This window comes from Mus musculus, chromosome 4 (genome assembly GCF_000001635.26).
Source record: "Mus musculus strain C57BL/6J chromosome 4, GRCm38.p6 C57BL/6J".
In the NCBI taxonomy this organism is placed as follows: Eukaryota; Metazoa; Chordata; class Mammalia; order Rodentia; family Muridae; genus Mus; species Mus musculus.
Window position 1 is genome coordinate 62,964,295 of NC_000070.6, and position 14,882 is coordinate 62,979,176.

The 14,882-nt window shown below is 46.0% G+C and overlaps 1 protein-coding gene and 1 long non-coding RNA gene across 18 annotated transcripts in view; one reads left to right on the forward strand and one right to left on the reverse strand.

The window, feature by feature from the left end:
- Positions 1–1,260: 1,260 nt before the first annotated feature.
- The window catches only part of Zfp618 (zinc finger protein 618), a 174,155-nt gene continuing 160,533 nt past the window's right edge, over positions 1,261–14,882 (forward strand). For 7 of the 16 annotated variants that reach the window (XM_006538286.1, XM_006538288.1, XM_030253817.1 and 4 more), the window contains exon 1: positions 1,261–1,412. Coding sequence is in view for 7 of the 16 variants with exons in the window: in XM_030253814.1 (XP_030109674.1) it covers positions 1,380–1,412 (33 nt within the window). In the remaining 9 variants the exon portion in view is untranslated. Of the gene's footprint in view, positions 2,242–14,882 lie in introns of all 16 variants that reach the window. The other 9 variants (NM_001369116.1, NM_001369118.1, NM_001369117.1 and 6 more) reach the window with 2 other exon arrangements.
- The window catches only part of Gm30764, a 1,016-nt gene continuing 506 nt past the window's right edge, over positions 14,373–14,882 (reverse strand). Inside the window, exon 2 of one of the 2 annotated variants that reach the window (XR_390640.4) lies at positions 14,373–14,758. This is a non-coding gene — a long non-coding RNA (predicted gene, 30764). Of the gene's footprint in view, positions 14,809–14,882 lie in introns of both variants that reach the window. The other variant, XR_881346.1, reaches the window with a different exon arrangement.

A 14,882-nucleotide genomic window follows, 5' to 3' on the forward strand; every position in this document is an offset into this window, starting at 1 on the left:
CTAACTTGAAGGAAGAAGAAGGGTTCTAAGGGGACGGACAGTTCTAGAGCCCTTTCTGTTTAGAGGAGTTTGCTCTTTAAACTTTAAAAAGCTCCTACACATGTTTTCTTAAGGTGGAGTCAGAAAAAGCACCCGTTTAACTAGCCTTAATTTCCATAAAACAATCCTATCCTTATTTTTTTTTTCTCAAGGGAAGGGTAAGGAAACACATTGGTTCCTTTCTCATCTGATACATGGCAATTCTTCAACTTCTTATTCTAAAACTCAACTAGCTGTGGGAGAAGAATCCAGGGGTCTCTCTAGTTTTCATATAGGCCAGGTCTTTCTGATTTATTATTTTTAAGTCTATTTTGGGAGTAGGAGGACAGAAACAAACCCTTAAGTCTTCCTAAGTCATAAAGAGGAAGCTCTCATATAAGAAACATTTTGTATTTTTATAGTTTAGGACTTTTGAAAGAGCAGGCCTCTTTAACCTTTCAGTTCAAGTAAGAGGGATAAGTCAAAATTTTCCTTTTCTAACTGGGGGGGGGGGGGGGGGGAGGGGCTGACCCTTGTTCAACCTTCAACATCTCCTTCCATAGGGTCAGGTTTTGTGTTTTTTTTTTTTTTTTAATACTTTTACTTTTTTTGGCGGGGGAGGGTAAAAAAGTGACTTCACTGACATCAAACAGAAGAGAGGCTCCTCAAATAGTAAATTTATATTCAGACTTGATGGGGGTTAGAGAGGGTCCCCTTGGCCCTCAGTTCTCAAACTTATCTGCGAGGACGGGGAGGGGGGAGCTAGGTATAGCCTAGGCTACCGAATATTCCCAGGAAGCTTTCCAGTTTCGTTCCTCAAAACTTTTATTTAAAAAAAAAATCGATCTGATTTGGGGGGGGGGGAGAGCTTGTGGGGAGGGGAGAGGCGTTCCCATTAACCCCTTCTGTCCCACCAGAGGCCGCTCCCCAAAACTTTTCTGTGCCCCCACCTCCGCCCCACGCGAGCAAATGCCCCGCGCGCGAGGCTGGCGCGGGAAAGTTTGGGGGGCCGCCGGCGGCGCGGGGGACCGGCGGCTTTGTGTGAGGCGTGGGGCGTCGCGGAGGCCCGCGGCGGAGGCCGAGGAGAGGCCGGGGGCCCGCAGCGGCTCGGAGGCCGGCGGGGGCGGTGCGGGGCGCGGTGCAGCGCGGCGGGCGCGGGCCGGCGGGGCGATCTGCGGTCCCCGCGGCGGTCCCCCCCGGCGCCCCCGGCCCCCGCCCCCCGGCCCGCGCGGGGCGGGCGGAGGAGGGAGCGGCAGCAGCGGCGGCGGCGGCGGCGGCGGTGGCAGCGGCATTGTGCGCGCGGCGCAGCCCGGCCCGGGAGGAGCAGGACGCGCCGGGGCCGCCTCCTCCCGCACGGACCGATGAGCCAGCCGGACGGCGCGGCAGCTCCGCAGGTAACGCGGGGCCGGGGCGGGGGCCAGGGCGGGGGCCGCAGCAGCCCCGCGGGATGGCGAGCGCGGGCGCCGGCGGGGGGATCCGGAGTGGGGCCGGGCGGCCGGGGTGCGGGAGCGGCCCCCCGGGACGCTGCGGGGCGCGGGCGACGCGGGGGCGGCGGCCGAGGCTAATGGGGACCCCTCACCCGGCGTCCCCCGCCGCCCCCCGCGGCCCCCAGCTCGGACCGGAGCCCAGAAACAAAGCGGCGAGAGCACGGAGCAGCCATTGCAGTTTGGACAATTCAGATTTTGCGAAAATGCAACCTTCTTCCAGATCTCCCCCTCCCCCGAAATTTGCAATTTCCCCTTGACCCTCTCTGCTCTCATGGTCCTTGGTGACCCCCAGGAGAGCTTTCCTTCCAGGCCCCCAATCTTTGCAACAATCTTTTTTTTTTTTTTTTTTTTTTTTTTAAGGCCATATTTCCTTCTCTCAATTTTTTTTTCTAATTTTTCTTCAAACGGTAGTTTTTTCCCATTAAAACGACGCCACCTAGAGGATACTATTTTGTAAATAAAAAAAAAAAGAAATTAAAATTGAAAAGAAATATTTTTTATTTCTTATTTATTCCAAAGTTTCATCTACAAACTGGTGGATGTGGGAAAGATTCTTTTTTTCTATCTTTTTTGGAGTGAAAATTTTCACTTTGATCATTGAAAGGACATGGAGACAATTTTATTTCTGAAGCCAAATCCAGATAATATGTAAATGAAAATTAAGCTGGAATTTGAATGAATTCAATTCTTGAAGGGGAGAAAGCAAAAATACCTCCTAAAAGCAAAGGCAGTTTAGGTACCTAAGTTATTTTAATTTGAGTAAAAAAAAAATAGTAATTGGAATGAGAAAAGGGGGGAAATAGTTCAGTTTAGGGAAAGCTGGGAGAATTGGCTTTATGAAGCAATTAGAAATTGTGTTTCATTATAATTTGCGGCTTGTTTTGCTCCGTAGGCAAAAATGACTAATTTTGCCATTTGGCAGCGTTCAAAGTTTTTCCATTTCCAAGAAAGAAGGATTTAGGAGAGAAAATAGATCCTAAAATGTTGGCTTTGGACACACCCAAAAATTGTAGGTTTAAATTTTTACATTTACATTTTACTGCATTTAACTCCTGAGATTTTAAAGAAAAACAGAAATTGGAAAAGTTAGAGTGAAATCCTGCCGGTCTTTTTTCTGTTTTTTGTTATGTTGTGTGTGTGTATGTGTGTGTTGTGTGTGTTGTGTGTGTGTTTTGCTTTGATGGAATAATTATGACTGTTTCCTGATTTTGTTTGCTGCAAGGTCTAGGCATTTCTTGTTTTGTTGTTGTTTTATCTAGAAAATGTCAGGGACCTTTTCTTGAGCAATATTCAATGGAGAAAAATGTCAATTCATATATTGTGCAAACTGAGTAGCCCACAGAATTGTAGGAGAGGCCGCCATTAAAATAAGATATGCATAATTAACATTATTATGAAAAACTAACAGTGGATTCACAGAAGCCCATTTTTTTTTACGACACACAAGTGAATCAATTGATGGAGATAAGGATTAAAAAAAATCCTTGTTAAAGAGGAGAATTTGTCTTTCTCAATTTTGTTTTCTAGTCCAATTAGAGTATTATCATCAGTTCCTTTTTTAAAAATTCAGGTTGGCTTCAGGTTTCTTTGTGATGTGGGGTTGGATAATTCATTAATATTTTGCATTTTTCAAATTTTTTTTATTGCTGTCAAAAGAGAAGAAATCCATTAGCCTTGATCATTTGAAGATTGTGTGTGTGTGTGTTTTGAAGGGAGGGGATTTGTAACAACAACAGAAAATTCCACAAATTTTACTGACCCAGTAAGAAAAAAAGGTGGGAGAGAGAATGGCAGAGATGAAAATTCTGATTTGAATCCATCTTCCCTGGTAAGAACACTTTGCTGAAGAAATGAACTGAAACACCAACTCAGCTGTTTCTAGCAGGAAAATTTATTATTTTCTTTGAAAGAAAAACTAATCAGAATACACACAAAAGCCAAACCCAGAGATGCTTGCCTTGGGAATTTGAAAGCATTTTTTATAAACAATATTTTATGTGGAGGTTTTGTCCTTAAGATAAATCAAATGAAGGTGAAACAAAAAAAAAAAAAAGAGAAAAATTTTCAAGGGATAAATATTGACTGGATGGAAATTTGACACAAGAGAATAAGATCTGTTCTGAGATAAAGGGAAATTGGTGATGATTTAGGCTGATCGGATGTGCTGATTTTTTTTTTTTTTTGAGTAAAAAAAAAAAAAAAGTTCAAATTTTTCAAACCAAAAGGAGTGTGTTAGTTGGACTTGGGGGGACCTTGTAGACGTTGGGGTTGGAGCTATGATGGGTTACCTGGGGTGGGGATAGACCACTCTGGACCCGGGATCAACAGCTAGCGGGTGGTCCTGGACCTACCTCACCAATTTGTTTTATGGAAACTGGGTTTCTGAAGGGCTGCTAATTCTGTGGAATGAATTTAACATTGGCACAGGTTAGATAGTCCCCATCATCGCCGTAGCATTTGGGAAATTTAATTTAATTTAATTAAAAAAAAATTTTTTTTTGTTTTTGTAACAATCCTTCAGGGCTGACTGGCCACGTTCTGACATGTTTGGAATGAGCCTTTTTGTTGTTGTTTTGTTGTTTTCCTTTAAGTGCATAATTAAAATTTCTTCTCTTGAATTATTTAGGGCGATGTCTTGACAGTCGAGGAATTTATAATTTCAGAAGTTCTAGAGGCCTCGCGAGATAGTGGGCTCAAGTTGGCCAGGGCTGGAGAAGGATGGACATAGGGATGGATAGACGGATGGGGTAAGGGCGCCTCAGCAAAGGTCCAGGATGGAGATAACAGGTTATCTCCGGTGCAAAGGAATGAGAATCTCTTGGTATAGCCTACAGTCTGCCTTGCCACTCAGATGTCTGCAATCTACTCTGCTGAGAATTTTGTTTTGTTGGCTGTAGTTTTATGGTTTATGGCTAGAAATTGCGAGTAATTTGTTTTGTAGATCTTTTTTTTTTTCCTTCTTTTTTTCCTTTTTATGGAATTGGTTACTCTCATCATGATTGTTCTGAAAGAAAAAGAAAAATAGAAGTGCATGCTGGTCCTGTTGGAGGTGGGGCCAGCTCCCTTTTGTTTCTCTTGGTGTCACGGAGGTGAGGTCTGACCTGGGCCTGGTCTCTCCCTCTCTGTGTCTACTCCTTCAGATGAAGTATGGGAAGCTAGTATCGAATATAGGAACTGTTTTTATTAGTTCACGTCTGTTTATCATTCTCATATAATATTTGCCAATTTATTGGCGAATTGGACTTGAGGGGTGGTAATTTGATGATGGTCTGGGTTATTTTGGTGAAAGGTCATTTTTATTCCCTCTCAGAGTGGAGACTCTTATTAATGTTTTGATTTCTGCCTAAGGAGATTTTTTTTTCTAATAAGGTTTGAAATTTCAAGGACTCGCTTTATAGTTTGACTTGAACCAAGCCAGGAAGAACAGCTTGCTTGTACTTTGAGCCTTTACACAAGCGGTCGAATTGAACAAGGCTTGCTTTTGCAGGACAGCAAAGATGGCTGGTTTTATGGTTCTAGAAGACACACAGCCCATGACTTGTACCAGTTGTGAACAGTTGTGAACTGTTCCTGGGTTTGATAGGATTTCTTCTCCACTTTTGCCTCCGTCTGACTTCAGAATCCTTCCTTCTCCTTTGTGGGCAAGGAGAACTTTCTTGCCCCATTTGACTTGGTGTAGATAAGCTGGCTTTTCATACACATAGGGAATTCTCAGTACTGGCATGTTATAGCATTTCATGACTGTTTGTGTCTCCTCGGTGGTGAGGAGAAGTGGCTTTGTGGGTACTCAGGGTTACCTCTCTCAAGGTTTTGCTACGTGACCTTGGGTAGATCACTATTTCCTGTAGAGCTGTGCTTGTGAAATGTGTGTTCAACCCAGCTGGAGGATAGGAATGCATTGGTTCCTTGGTGATTCTGATTCTTAAGGGGTTGGTTGCAGTTGCTTCATCGAAGTGTAGAGAAAGCTTGCTGAGACCACATCCGGTTTCCCTATTCTGGTTACAGAGGTTCGGCAGTCCAGTGGCATGCATACCTCTGAATTACTATTTCTTAGACTGAGAGTCACTCTCTGTTGGTGTGTCATAGAGTCACTTGGTAAATCAGTCAGACTTAGAGTGGGGAGGATAGAAGCGAATACAGAGAGACAGATTGTTTGGTTCAATGTGCAAACATTGTCCCATGAAACTTACCTTTGGGATGTTTGTAATGATGGGAAGTTCATTTCCAACAGTATCTCATGGCCAGAAGATTCCTAAACCAAAGGTACCAGACAAATGAACTCGCATGATGTGCTGAGAGTTTTTGAATTTTCTTGTTTATGTTGTGCTTCCTCATTTGTTGCTTATCTCCTATGGCTGTAGAGAAACTATGTAGGTTAGGTGCCTTGGGCCACCCACTTTGTACCCAGTCTGAACCGCTTTTCAGCCACCTGGGAATTCTTGGCTGTGTACATCGGGAGGCACCGTCCCTGCTTGCTGGCTCTGACGGGACGCATGATGGGTAGGAGGTCGTACCCCAGTGCTGGAGACGTGAGGGTAGTGTGGGTCTCCGTCTCGGTAGACCCAGCGCCTGTCATGCTTTCTTTGATTTTCTGTTTTCTCGTGAGTTTGCCAGAGAAGTCTGTCTGGGGTTAGCCCATGACATATTTATGTTCTGGTCACTGTGGAAGTTTATGTTTTTGTGTGAACGTATTTCCTCTGTAGTCCCTGAATTGTCTCATCCTTTAGACGTGTCAGAGCAATGTGGTCTAACAGAAATAGAATTCAAACCACAAGTTGCCACCACATATGTAATTTAGCCTTCTCTAGTAATCTATTAAAGAGAATAAAAAGAAACAGGTGGCATTGATTTTTAGTAAAATGTGTTTTTAACCCTGTATTTGAACAGTGCTACTATTTTGACTCGCTATCAATATAAAAAGTAATTAATGTGGCACTCTTTAGGGGGGCAAGATATGAGGTATTGGAGATCTGTGAGCATCTCCCTCCAGCAGTGACTCCCAGTTCTGACTGGCAGCCATGGTTTTTTTTTTTTTTTTTTTTTTTTTTGTATTAAGTATTGACATGTGTCTAGCGACCATAGTGGGCAGTTCCAGGGCCAGATCCACATTCTTCACTCTGGTTGTTGTTCAAGTTAGTCTCAGATCAGCAGTGATCTTCAACCCCAGTGCCATCATTGCTGGGACTTCATCCCTGAGTCCCATTTGAGTATTTCAGTCTCTGGCAGTTGTCAGGCCTATCTATCCTTATAATCAGTTCTGGTGAGAGTGGGCTATGCTTCTCTTCTGTTCTCTTAGTTGAAATTGACAATGGCTGAGAATGCAGTAGGATGTGGCAGGCGTGTGTGCAGGCATGTATGCACACCTGGACGGTGTGAGCGTGTGGTGTGTGTGTGTGTATGTGTGTGTGTGTGCGTGTGTGGGGGTGAAGCTGAGCATTGCAATGAGGGCAGTCATTGGAGGTGGCATTAGGTAAATGTTGTCTGGGAGAGATAAGAAGAAGAAGAGGGTGGGGTGTGAAGAGGGATGAGTTGGGAGGGGTGTCAAAGAGATCTGTTTCTTATGTGAAAACGTGAAGCCATCAGGAAGTTACCTCAGGTCAGTCCTGAACTCAGATGCTCAGAAAGGTTTTGTCCGTCATGCCGTTGGCAACATGGAAAGCTAGGCTCAGACTCTGAAATCCACACCGTGATGTGTGGTGAACTCTGTATCACTGTGGGAAAGTCACTTCTGGGTTTGAGGCTACATCTTCTGCATGTGGAAAAGGGGGTGGATAGTAACCCTGACTTTGAAGGGGACTTTGTGATGAGAGAAAGCGGCTTGAGCAAAAACAGAGGCCCAGTGAACTCCTTAGAGGCTGGCCATTGTATATGAGTTGACACTTGATCAAGAAAGGGGCCAGTAGGTCACCGTCTGGGGTGACTAAGTCTCTTCGACACTATTTAGACTAGTTCTGGACTAGTTCTTTAGAAGGTGGGGTGGTATGTTTTTCTGTAGGGACCAACAGGATACATGCACATACACACATGCACACACACAATGCTTTTTTGTTTGTTTGTTTGTTTGGTTTGCTTTACAACTGTTGGAAGTGAGGCTTGTACCAGGGACCTCTTCATCCTTGTTCAGCGATGCTAAGAGTTTCCTGATCCAGTTCAAAGCCAGTGGCTTAGTCTTTAAAGAGGTGTAATCACACTAAGGCCACTGCCTGGAGCTCCTTCCTTCATGTCTGTCCCAGAGCAACCAAGGACCTAAAGAAAGTTCCTCTTCAGCAGCTGGAGGTAAGCTCCTAAACTCTGTGGATTCAAGACTGAGCTGGTCAGTTACACATCTGTCTCTCTAGCCAGCTGGTGACTTCCTTAAGGCTGGAGAGCATGGCTTATTCATCTTGGGGTCTGGCACAGAGCAGAGGCTCAGTAAATATTTGATGACTTCATTTGACTTTTGGAAATAGCTCAGCTGGAACTGAGTCCAGTGAAGAGTGGATGACCAGCTTGGGTTTGGCTATTTGGTTCAAACCAGGGTCTTCTTCGGGAGTCATAAGCAGGTTTTTTGTTTGTTTTTATTTATTTTTGTTTGTTTGTTCACAGTTGGCTTTAAAGCTCCAGGCTGTCTTGGAAAAAAACTTAAATGCAATCCTCAGCAGGGTAGGGATTGGGATTCTTTTGACTTTACATGTCTTGGAGATTTTTAAAGTTTGATTGATGATATTGTCATTCTTCTGTCCCCACCCCATTCGTGTGTGTGTGTGTGTGTGTGTGTGTGTGTGTGAGAGAGAGAGAGAGAGAGAGAGAGAGAGAGAGAGAGAGAGAGAGAGAGAGAACAAGGACAGATGTGCTGGCCTGTAAGTGTGTATGTAGAGGCCAGAGGTTCACTTTAGGTGTCTTCCAGCACTTTCTACCCTTTCTTGAGGCGGGTTATCTCCCTGAACGTGCAGCTCACAGTTCAGCCAAACTGGCTGGCCAACAAGCCACCAGGATTCTCCTGTCTCTACCACATCACCCCGGGGTAACAAGTACAGGCTACTGTCCCTGGCTCTTATATGAATTTGGGGAGCCGAAATAAGGACGCCATGCTTGCACAGCGAGCATGCCCCCTCCTAGGACAGCTCTCCAGTCCTACAGTATCTCTCCGTGCGCACGTGGCCTTGTAGTTGGGTTGTCATGGGATCGTCTCAGTTGCTCTCTACTGTGTTTATTTGCTTTTTGCCAATAGGAGCTTTTCCATTCAGCTAACTTGGCTGTCCTGAAAACTCCAAGGATCCTCTTTTGGGTTTATAGACTATTATTACACTTGGCTTTTTTTTTTTTTTTTTTAATGTGGGTTCTAGGGGTTGAACTCTGGTCTTTCATGTATACTTAGCAAGTACTTTACTAACTTAGCCTCTTCCCTGTATCAGGATTTAGTGTTTCTTTAGACTGAATTGGAAGCCAGCAGGAGTCACCCTCCACTTGGCGGAGGTGCAGAGAATGTGAGTGGGACACAGCCAGCACCTCATGGAGGTAGCGTGCCAGCTGTGCCCATGTTTGCTTGAGGAGAGTCTTAGCTGCATGCCAGGGGGCTGTTTGTCAAACGTTGGATATAAGGACCCTCAGACTTCAGCTGGCTGTGTGATTTGATGTTCAGCCAGATCCATTTCTGGTCCAGTTCTGTGTTACAGATGCCAAATTCTGACTAAAATTAATGATGGAAAACTGAGGATAATGCTTGTTTGCTTAATTTCTTTCTGTTTTTATATGAAACGTTATCGTTTTGACAATTTGTGCCCTAGTTCACCAAGGGAGTAGGAACCTCAGTTTAAGGTCAGTCATGTGTCTTTGATCTTTACTTCCACCTTCATATTTCATGTGTGTGTGTACACGTGTGTGGACTTTGTGTGTATATGTGTATGTGTATACATGTATGAATGTGTGTGTGTGTACTTTGTGTGTATGTGTGTGTATAGGTGTATGTGTATACATGTGTGAATGTGTGTGTGTGTGTGTGTGTGTGTGTGTGTGTATTCATGTGCACATGTGCATAGGTGGGCTCATGTGGAGGCCAGAGTTTGGCGTCAGGTGTCTTCCTCAGTTGCTTCTCCAGCCTGTTCCTTGAGACAGTGTTGGAGTTACAGGCGTGTGCTCCTGTGTGTGGAGTTCGTGTAGACCCCAGGGACCTGAGCTCAGGACCTCATTTGTGCGCACCACGCACGTCGTTATCCACTGAGCAGTCTCTTCTTCCCACACCTCTTTATGTTTCAGAGGTGAGGTGCTGCACCCACATGCTAATGTCCTTTCCACAAAGAAGTTGCCCAGCTTCTGTGGCATATGCTGTGACCTAGAGAGTTCCAGACTCTTTTTATTCCTTGCCTTAGCTGGCCTTGGCACCAGTGCAGAGAGGACAGTCCTTCATCTAGAGAAGTGTCTGGAACTCTGATTTCAGATCCCTTTTCCTGCTGGGTCGTTGGGTGTGTGGCCATCATTTTCTGTGACCTTCTCTGAAAGGGGCAAACAACCCTGTGGGGAAGAGGTGAAGTCTTGAATAGCCCCTTCTCTGGAACTACACAGACACACTGTCCTCCCCACTGCAGAACACCAGTGTGACATTTCCAAGGGCTGATGGGACAGATTAAAGTAGGAGGGACAAGACTTAGTCCTCATTCTATGCATCACTTGATCGTTTGGGAATCTTGGCCAGAGTGCTTATGTCTTTGCTGGTTATTGATGACAGTGATGCTTATAGTTGTTGGATGTGAGAAAAACCATTATAACAGACAAGGAGCTTTCCACCATCACTATGCTACCTTCCTGCTTCCTGATGCAGGGATGGTAAATGGGTAGCATGCATACCGTCACTTCCAACTTTCAAGCCCATGGCAGACATCACTAATAAATCGTGACCTTCTTTGCCTTTGACTTGACCAGTAGCCCCAGTGTACATCTTAGTATGAGGCTCTCTATCACTTGAGTTTAGCATGAGATGTGAATCAGTTTGTCCTTCTGGAGCTAAATCATGACCCACCCCCCAACCCCCAACACACAAATGGAGGAATGCAGGCTGGGGAAGGAAAGCGGAGTGATTTGCCCCCCAAACTCAGCAATTAAGCAGAGGTGGGAATCAAAACCTCAGATTTCTTGACTCCACAATGAGTTCTTTCCCTGCAATCTGCACATACCCTGTGTTAAAAGGAATTAAAGCTAATTTGGTCTTGAGAAATAGCCAGAGAATCCTGGCTCCTCCCTTCTTTGTTATAATTAGGCACCCTTGGGGCTGTCATCAAAGCTGGGCTAGATGGCCTGCTTCTCAGCCTGAACCAAGCAGACTGATCACCTTTCAAAGGGAAGGTGCTGGTGGGCCATAGAGAGGGTGTCTCTCCATCAGTGTGGCACAGTGTAGATGACAGCGAGGGGGCATGGCATCTCTGGAAGTGGCGTGGGCTTCTGACATGTTTGTTTGTATACTGAGACCACAGAGGGATGCCTTAGGCCTCTATTGTCTTAATTTACACATCTGGGAAATGGGCTGGTGAGATTCCTTCCCAGGAAGGCACTGAGGTGACAGGTTTGATGATGCTTTTTAAGCTCCAAAGCTTCAGTGCACTTCTTAGTATATGACAGACTCTGAAGTGCTTCAGGGACAGAAGAGACCTGGAGGAGCACACTGGCGGTGACTCTGATCTTTTCTTAAACAGGAAGGAGGGAGAACTAGGTGAGAATGGTTATTGAGTCAACAGAAAAATGATATAAATATTTTGGCTGACCAAGCAGAATGGAGCCTTGTATGAGCTAGAGAGAATAGGTGGAGTCAGGTGATGCCAGACTCCCACTGGGCTGTGGACCACACAGGAACATATCTGTGTAGTGTTTTGAATCCAGGCAGGGGGATGCAGGCAGGGCTGGCATCCGTGGGTAGTGGCCCTGGGCCTGGGCAGGGCCAGGGAGCAGTGAAGGCTGGCAGTACCCCAGTCCCTGGCGTAGAGTTTGCTTATCGTATTTAAAGTCAGAAACTGTTCTGGCTTCACGCTCTGGATGTTAATGTCCAGGACAGCTCACCCGAGGAGCGAGGAGCTGGCCACTCATCTTTCAGCTCCAAGCCCTGGTGTCCAACCAAATCCCCATTTCCCCAGTAGTTTTCTAGAAAATTGGAGGAGGGGGGTGGGTGGGAATTTTTCGTTGGCTGCATTTTATAATGAATTTGTGGCTGGCTTTATTTTGAACTCTGTTTTGTGAGCCAACTTGATATAAGCAGGACGCTTGGAATGGCCAGAGAAAAGAAATGAAGACATAGTTGGATGTTGGGGATTGTTTTTCTCTTTTAATTTCATCCTCTGGCAGAAAATAACTATCAGAAGTTAAGTGTGTTCATGTGGGTGTTTCTCCCAGTGGATGCTGGAAAAGCAGAGCACAAAACTGATCAGAAATAAAACTGAAACTGGCTTGGAATGAGGCCCCCCGGTTGGGGGGGGGGGCTTCTTCTGCGTACCACTGGCCTTAGGTGGAATGTGCTTGGGTATCTGGCTTCCTTTCTGCCTGAGTCTGTATGGTCATGCCAGGACCATGAAGATGGATGGTCTGAGCCCCTGCTCTCTAGTATATTCAAGAAACCACCAGCTGAAATGTGGCCAGTAGATCCACATCAGATTTTAAAGACTTAAGTGAGGAAAAAGTCCAACGGATGCCAATTACAATTTGTAATATCAGGGACAGATGTGGATGCTTTTCTACAATGGCCTAAATAAGATATACGATTCATGTGCAATCACCGGTTTCCTTTCCCTTCCATCCATCTACCCATTCACTTATTTAGTTGTGTGTGTTTGTACGCATATTTTGTGTCTGTGCAAGTGTGTGTGTGTGTGTGTGTGTGTGTGTGTGTGTGTATGCACACATGCAGGTGTATACATAAAAGCCAGAGATCAACCTCAGGTGTCATCGCAGGCACTTTCCACCTTGGGTTTCTAGACAGAGTCTCCCGTTGGGACCTACGGCTCACCCATTAGTCTAAGTTGGTTGGCCCTGAGCTTCGGGATCCTTCTGGCTCTGTCTTCTGGGCTGTGGTTACAGGTGTGTACCACCATACTCATCTTTTCCTGTGGGTGCTGGGAATTGAACTCAGGTCCTTGTGCAGGAAGCACTTTTCTGACTGTGCCATCTGCCAAAACCTACTACTACAACAAAAAGGCAGTGGGGCTGCTAGGATCTTTGAAATTGCCCACTGGGCTGATATTCTGTGTGCCGGGGAGAGCTGATCTATCTAGTACCGCTAGTACCGCTATCTAGTACCGCTATCTAGTACTGCTATCTAGTACCGCTATCTAGTACCGCTATCTAGTACCGCTATCTAGTACCGCTATCTAGTACCGCTATCTAGTACCGCTATCTAGTACCGCTATCTAGTACCGCTAGTCCTTTGTGGTTGAGGAGGTGAGTGTGAGGCTTACCTAGACTTGTCACACAGCAACCGCTGTCACACAGATCATGCTGGTGGGGCGGTAGGGTAACCTGAGTCGGGGAAACAAGGCAATGGGAACCTAACAGAGTGCTGTGCACACAGGATGGGAGAAATGTCTTAGTAATTTAGAGGGAAGAGTTAAAGAGCATCCCACTCAGCTTACCGAGACCCCCAAACATAGCCAAGAATTTTGGAAGAAAATGAAACCAACAGGACAGGCAGAAACTGGTCTAGAAGACACCTGTCCCCTCACCTCAACTCGTGATAGTTTCTCTGCCTGCCAGATGTCCCAAAGTCTAGTCAGTCTTTGAGCTGGAACTGAGGTCTTTGTGTGGGTGTGCCTCCTGGCCAGGTGGACACAGATACTCGGCTCTTATTGGCGGGCTCTGGACTTTGAGTCCTAGGGGTTAGTTAGGACTGGACCCATTCTTTTGCTGAGTCTGGTTTGTCCCACCATTGCTGAGCAAGCAGGGCTTCTAGAAGATTCAGAGAATGCTGTCTCAATGGGCAGATCAGGCAGGTGGGAGGCCCTCTAGCTGCCAGCCTCCCACCTGGCCGTGAGTCCCAGAGGGAGACAGAGCCAGCAGTACCTGTTTAACTCTAGGCCCCGGACTCTCGCTATGGAGGTTCTGGAAGTTTGAGTGTTGGAAATTCAGCGGGGGCTTTGTTTTTAATCGGGATCTCTGTCAAAGGTCACAGGGCAACATGCATATTTATCTTACTTTAGTTTTGCAAATGGATTTTTTTCAGCATTAAAGTATTTCTGCCACTGCATATTAGCTGAGTGTATATTAGATGCCAGGCACTGGGCTAAGCAGTTAACATCTGGCATCTCCTTTAGTACAGTCACTCATGTGGCTTCCCAGGACCACACACATAGGTATATATGTATGTATGTGTGGGTGTCTATGTGGGTATATACGGAGACCCTGGGATCTGGCTGTCACCTCCCCCAGTATTAGGGTTTCAGATTCATGCCCCTGTGCCTGCCCTTTCCCTGGGTGTTAGGGTCTGAACTCAGATCTTCATGTTCATACAGCAAAATATACTTATATCCATCAGCCATCCCTGGCCCCAGAACCTTTACTTATATTTTTAATGTGAACAAGTTGAGGTTGGAGCTAAAGCGAGGTACCCACTGTTGCACAGGTAGCTTAAGTGTCAGGGATTCAGGCCTTGGTGGACACTGAATTCCAGGCCCTGTCTGAGCTGCAAGCTCCTGTTCTGTTCCATGGCCTGGGAAGGTGCAGTGATACACGCGCAGTGGGTAGAGTTCTTGGCTGGGCTGGACTTAAGCCTAAGTCCTGTAGACCCCGCTACTCTGCCGTTCACCTTCGCTGTGATGGATTGGGGAAACTGCTCCCTATTCTGTTCAGCACAGGCTCAGGACCCCCTGGCTTTTATTCCCCACATCTTTAACAAGCCTCAGCAGGCCAGCGGGGTGTGTTCTGTGTGCACAAAGCCTTTAATACGGCGTTTGAAAACAGTTGCAGGTTTGCTCTAATTAATTACATTTGACATACTTGGAACCAGGGCCTCCCGGTTGCAGAATGCAAATTTCTACCCAGACAGATGTAAGGTATGTTCGCAGCCAAGAGCTCTGGTGTGTCCCAGCCAGGCCTGCCAATGTTGCTCACGCTCCTCGGGGGACAGTGGCAGACAGTGAGAAGTGGAGTCAAGATTCAACCCTGGGGATGTCGGGAGCCCACAGGCAGTTGGAATTAGGTCTCCAGTCTCGGGTAATCCTTTTCCCTTCTTTGAGCCTCAGTTTCTCAGGCTGTACAATTTGAGCTTTGGCTGGGTGTAGTCGGAAGCTATGTGCTGTTCACTTGTTCAGGGGAAGGAAGGCAATTAGAGAAGTGGGTAAATGGCTGGAGTCTAGAAATACAAATTGGTGAGGGGAGGGAGGGTTGAATAGTGAGAGAATCAGGAGGCCATAGAACAAATGGATC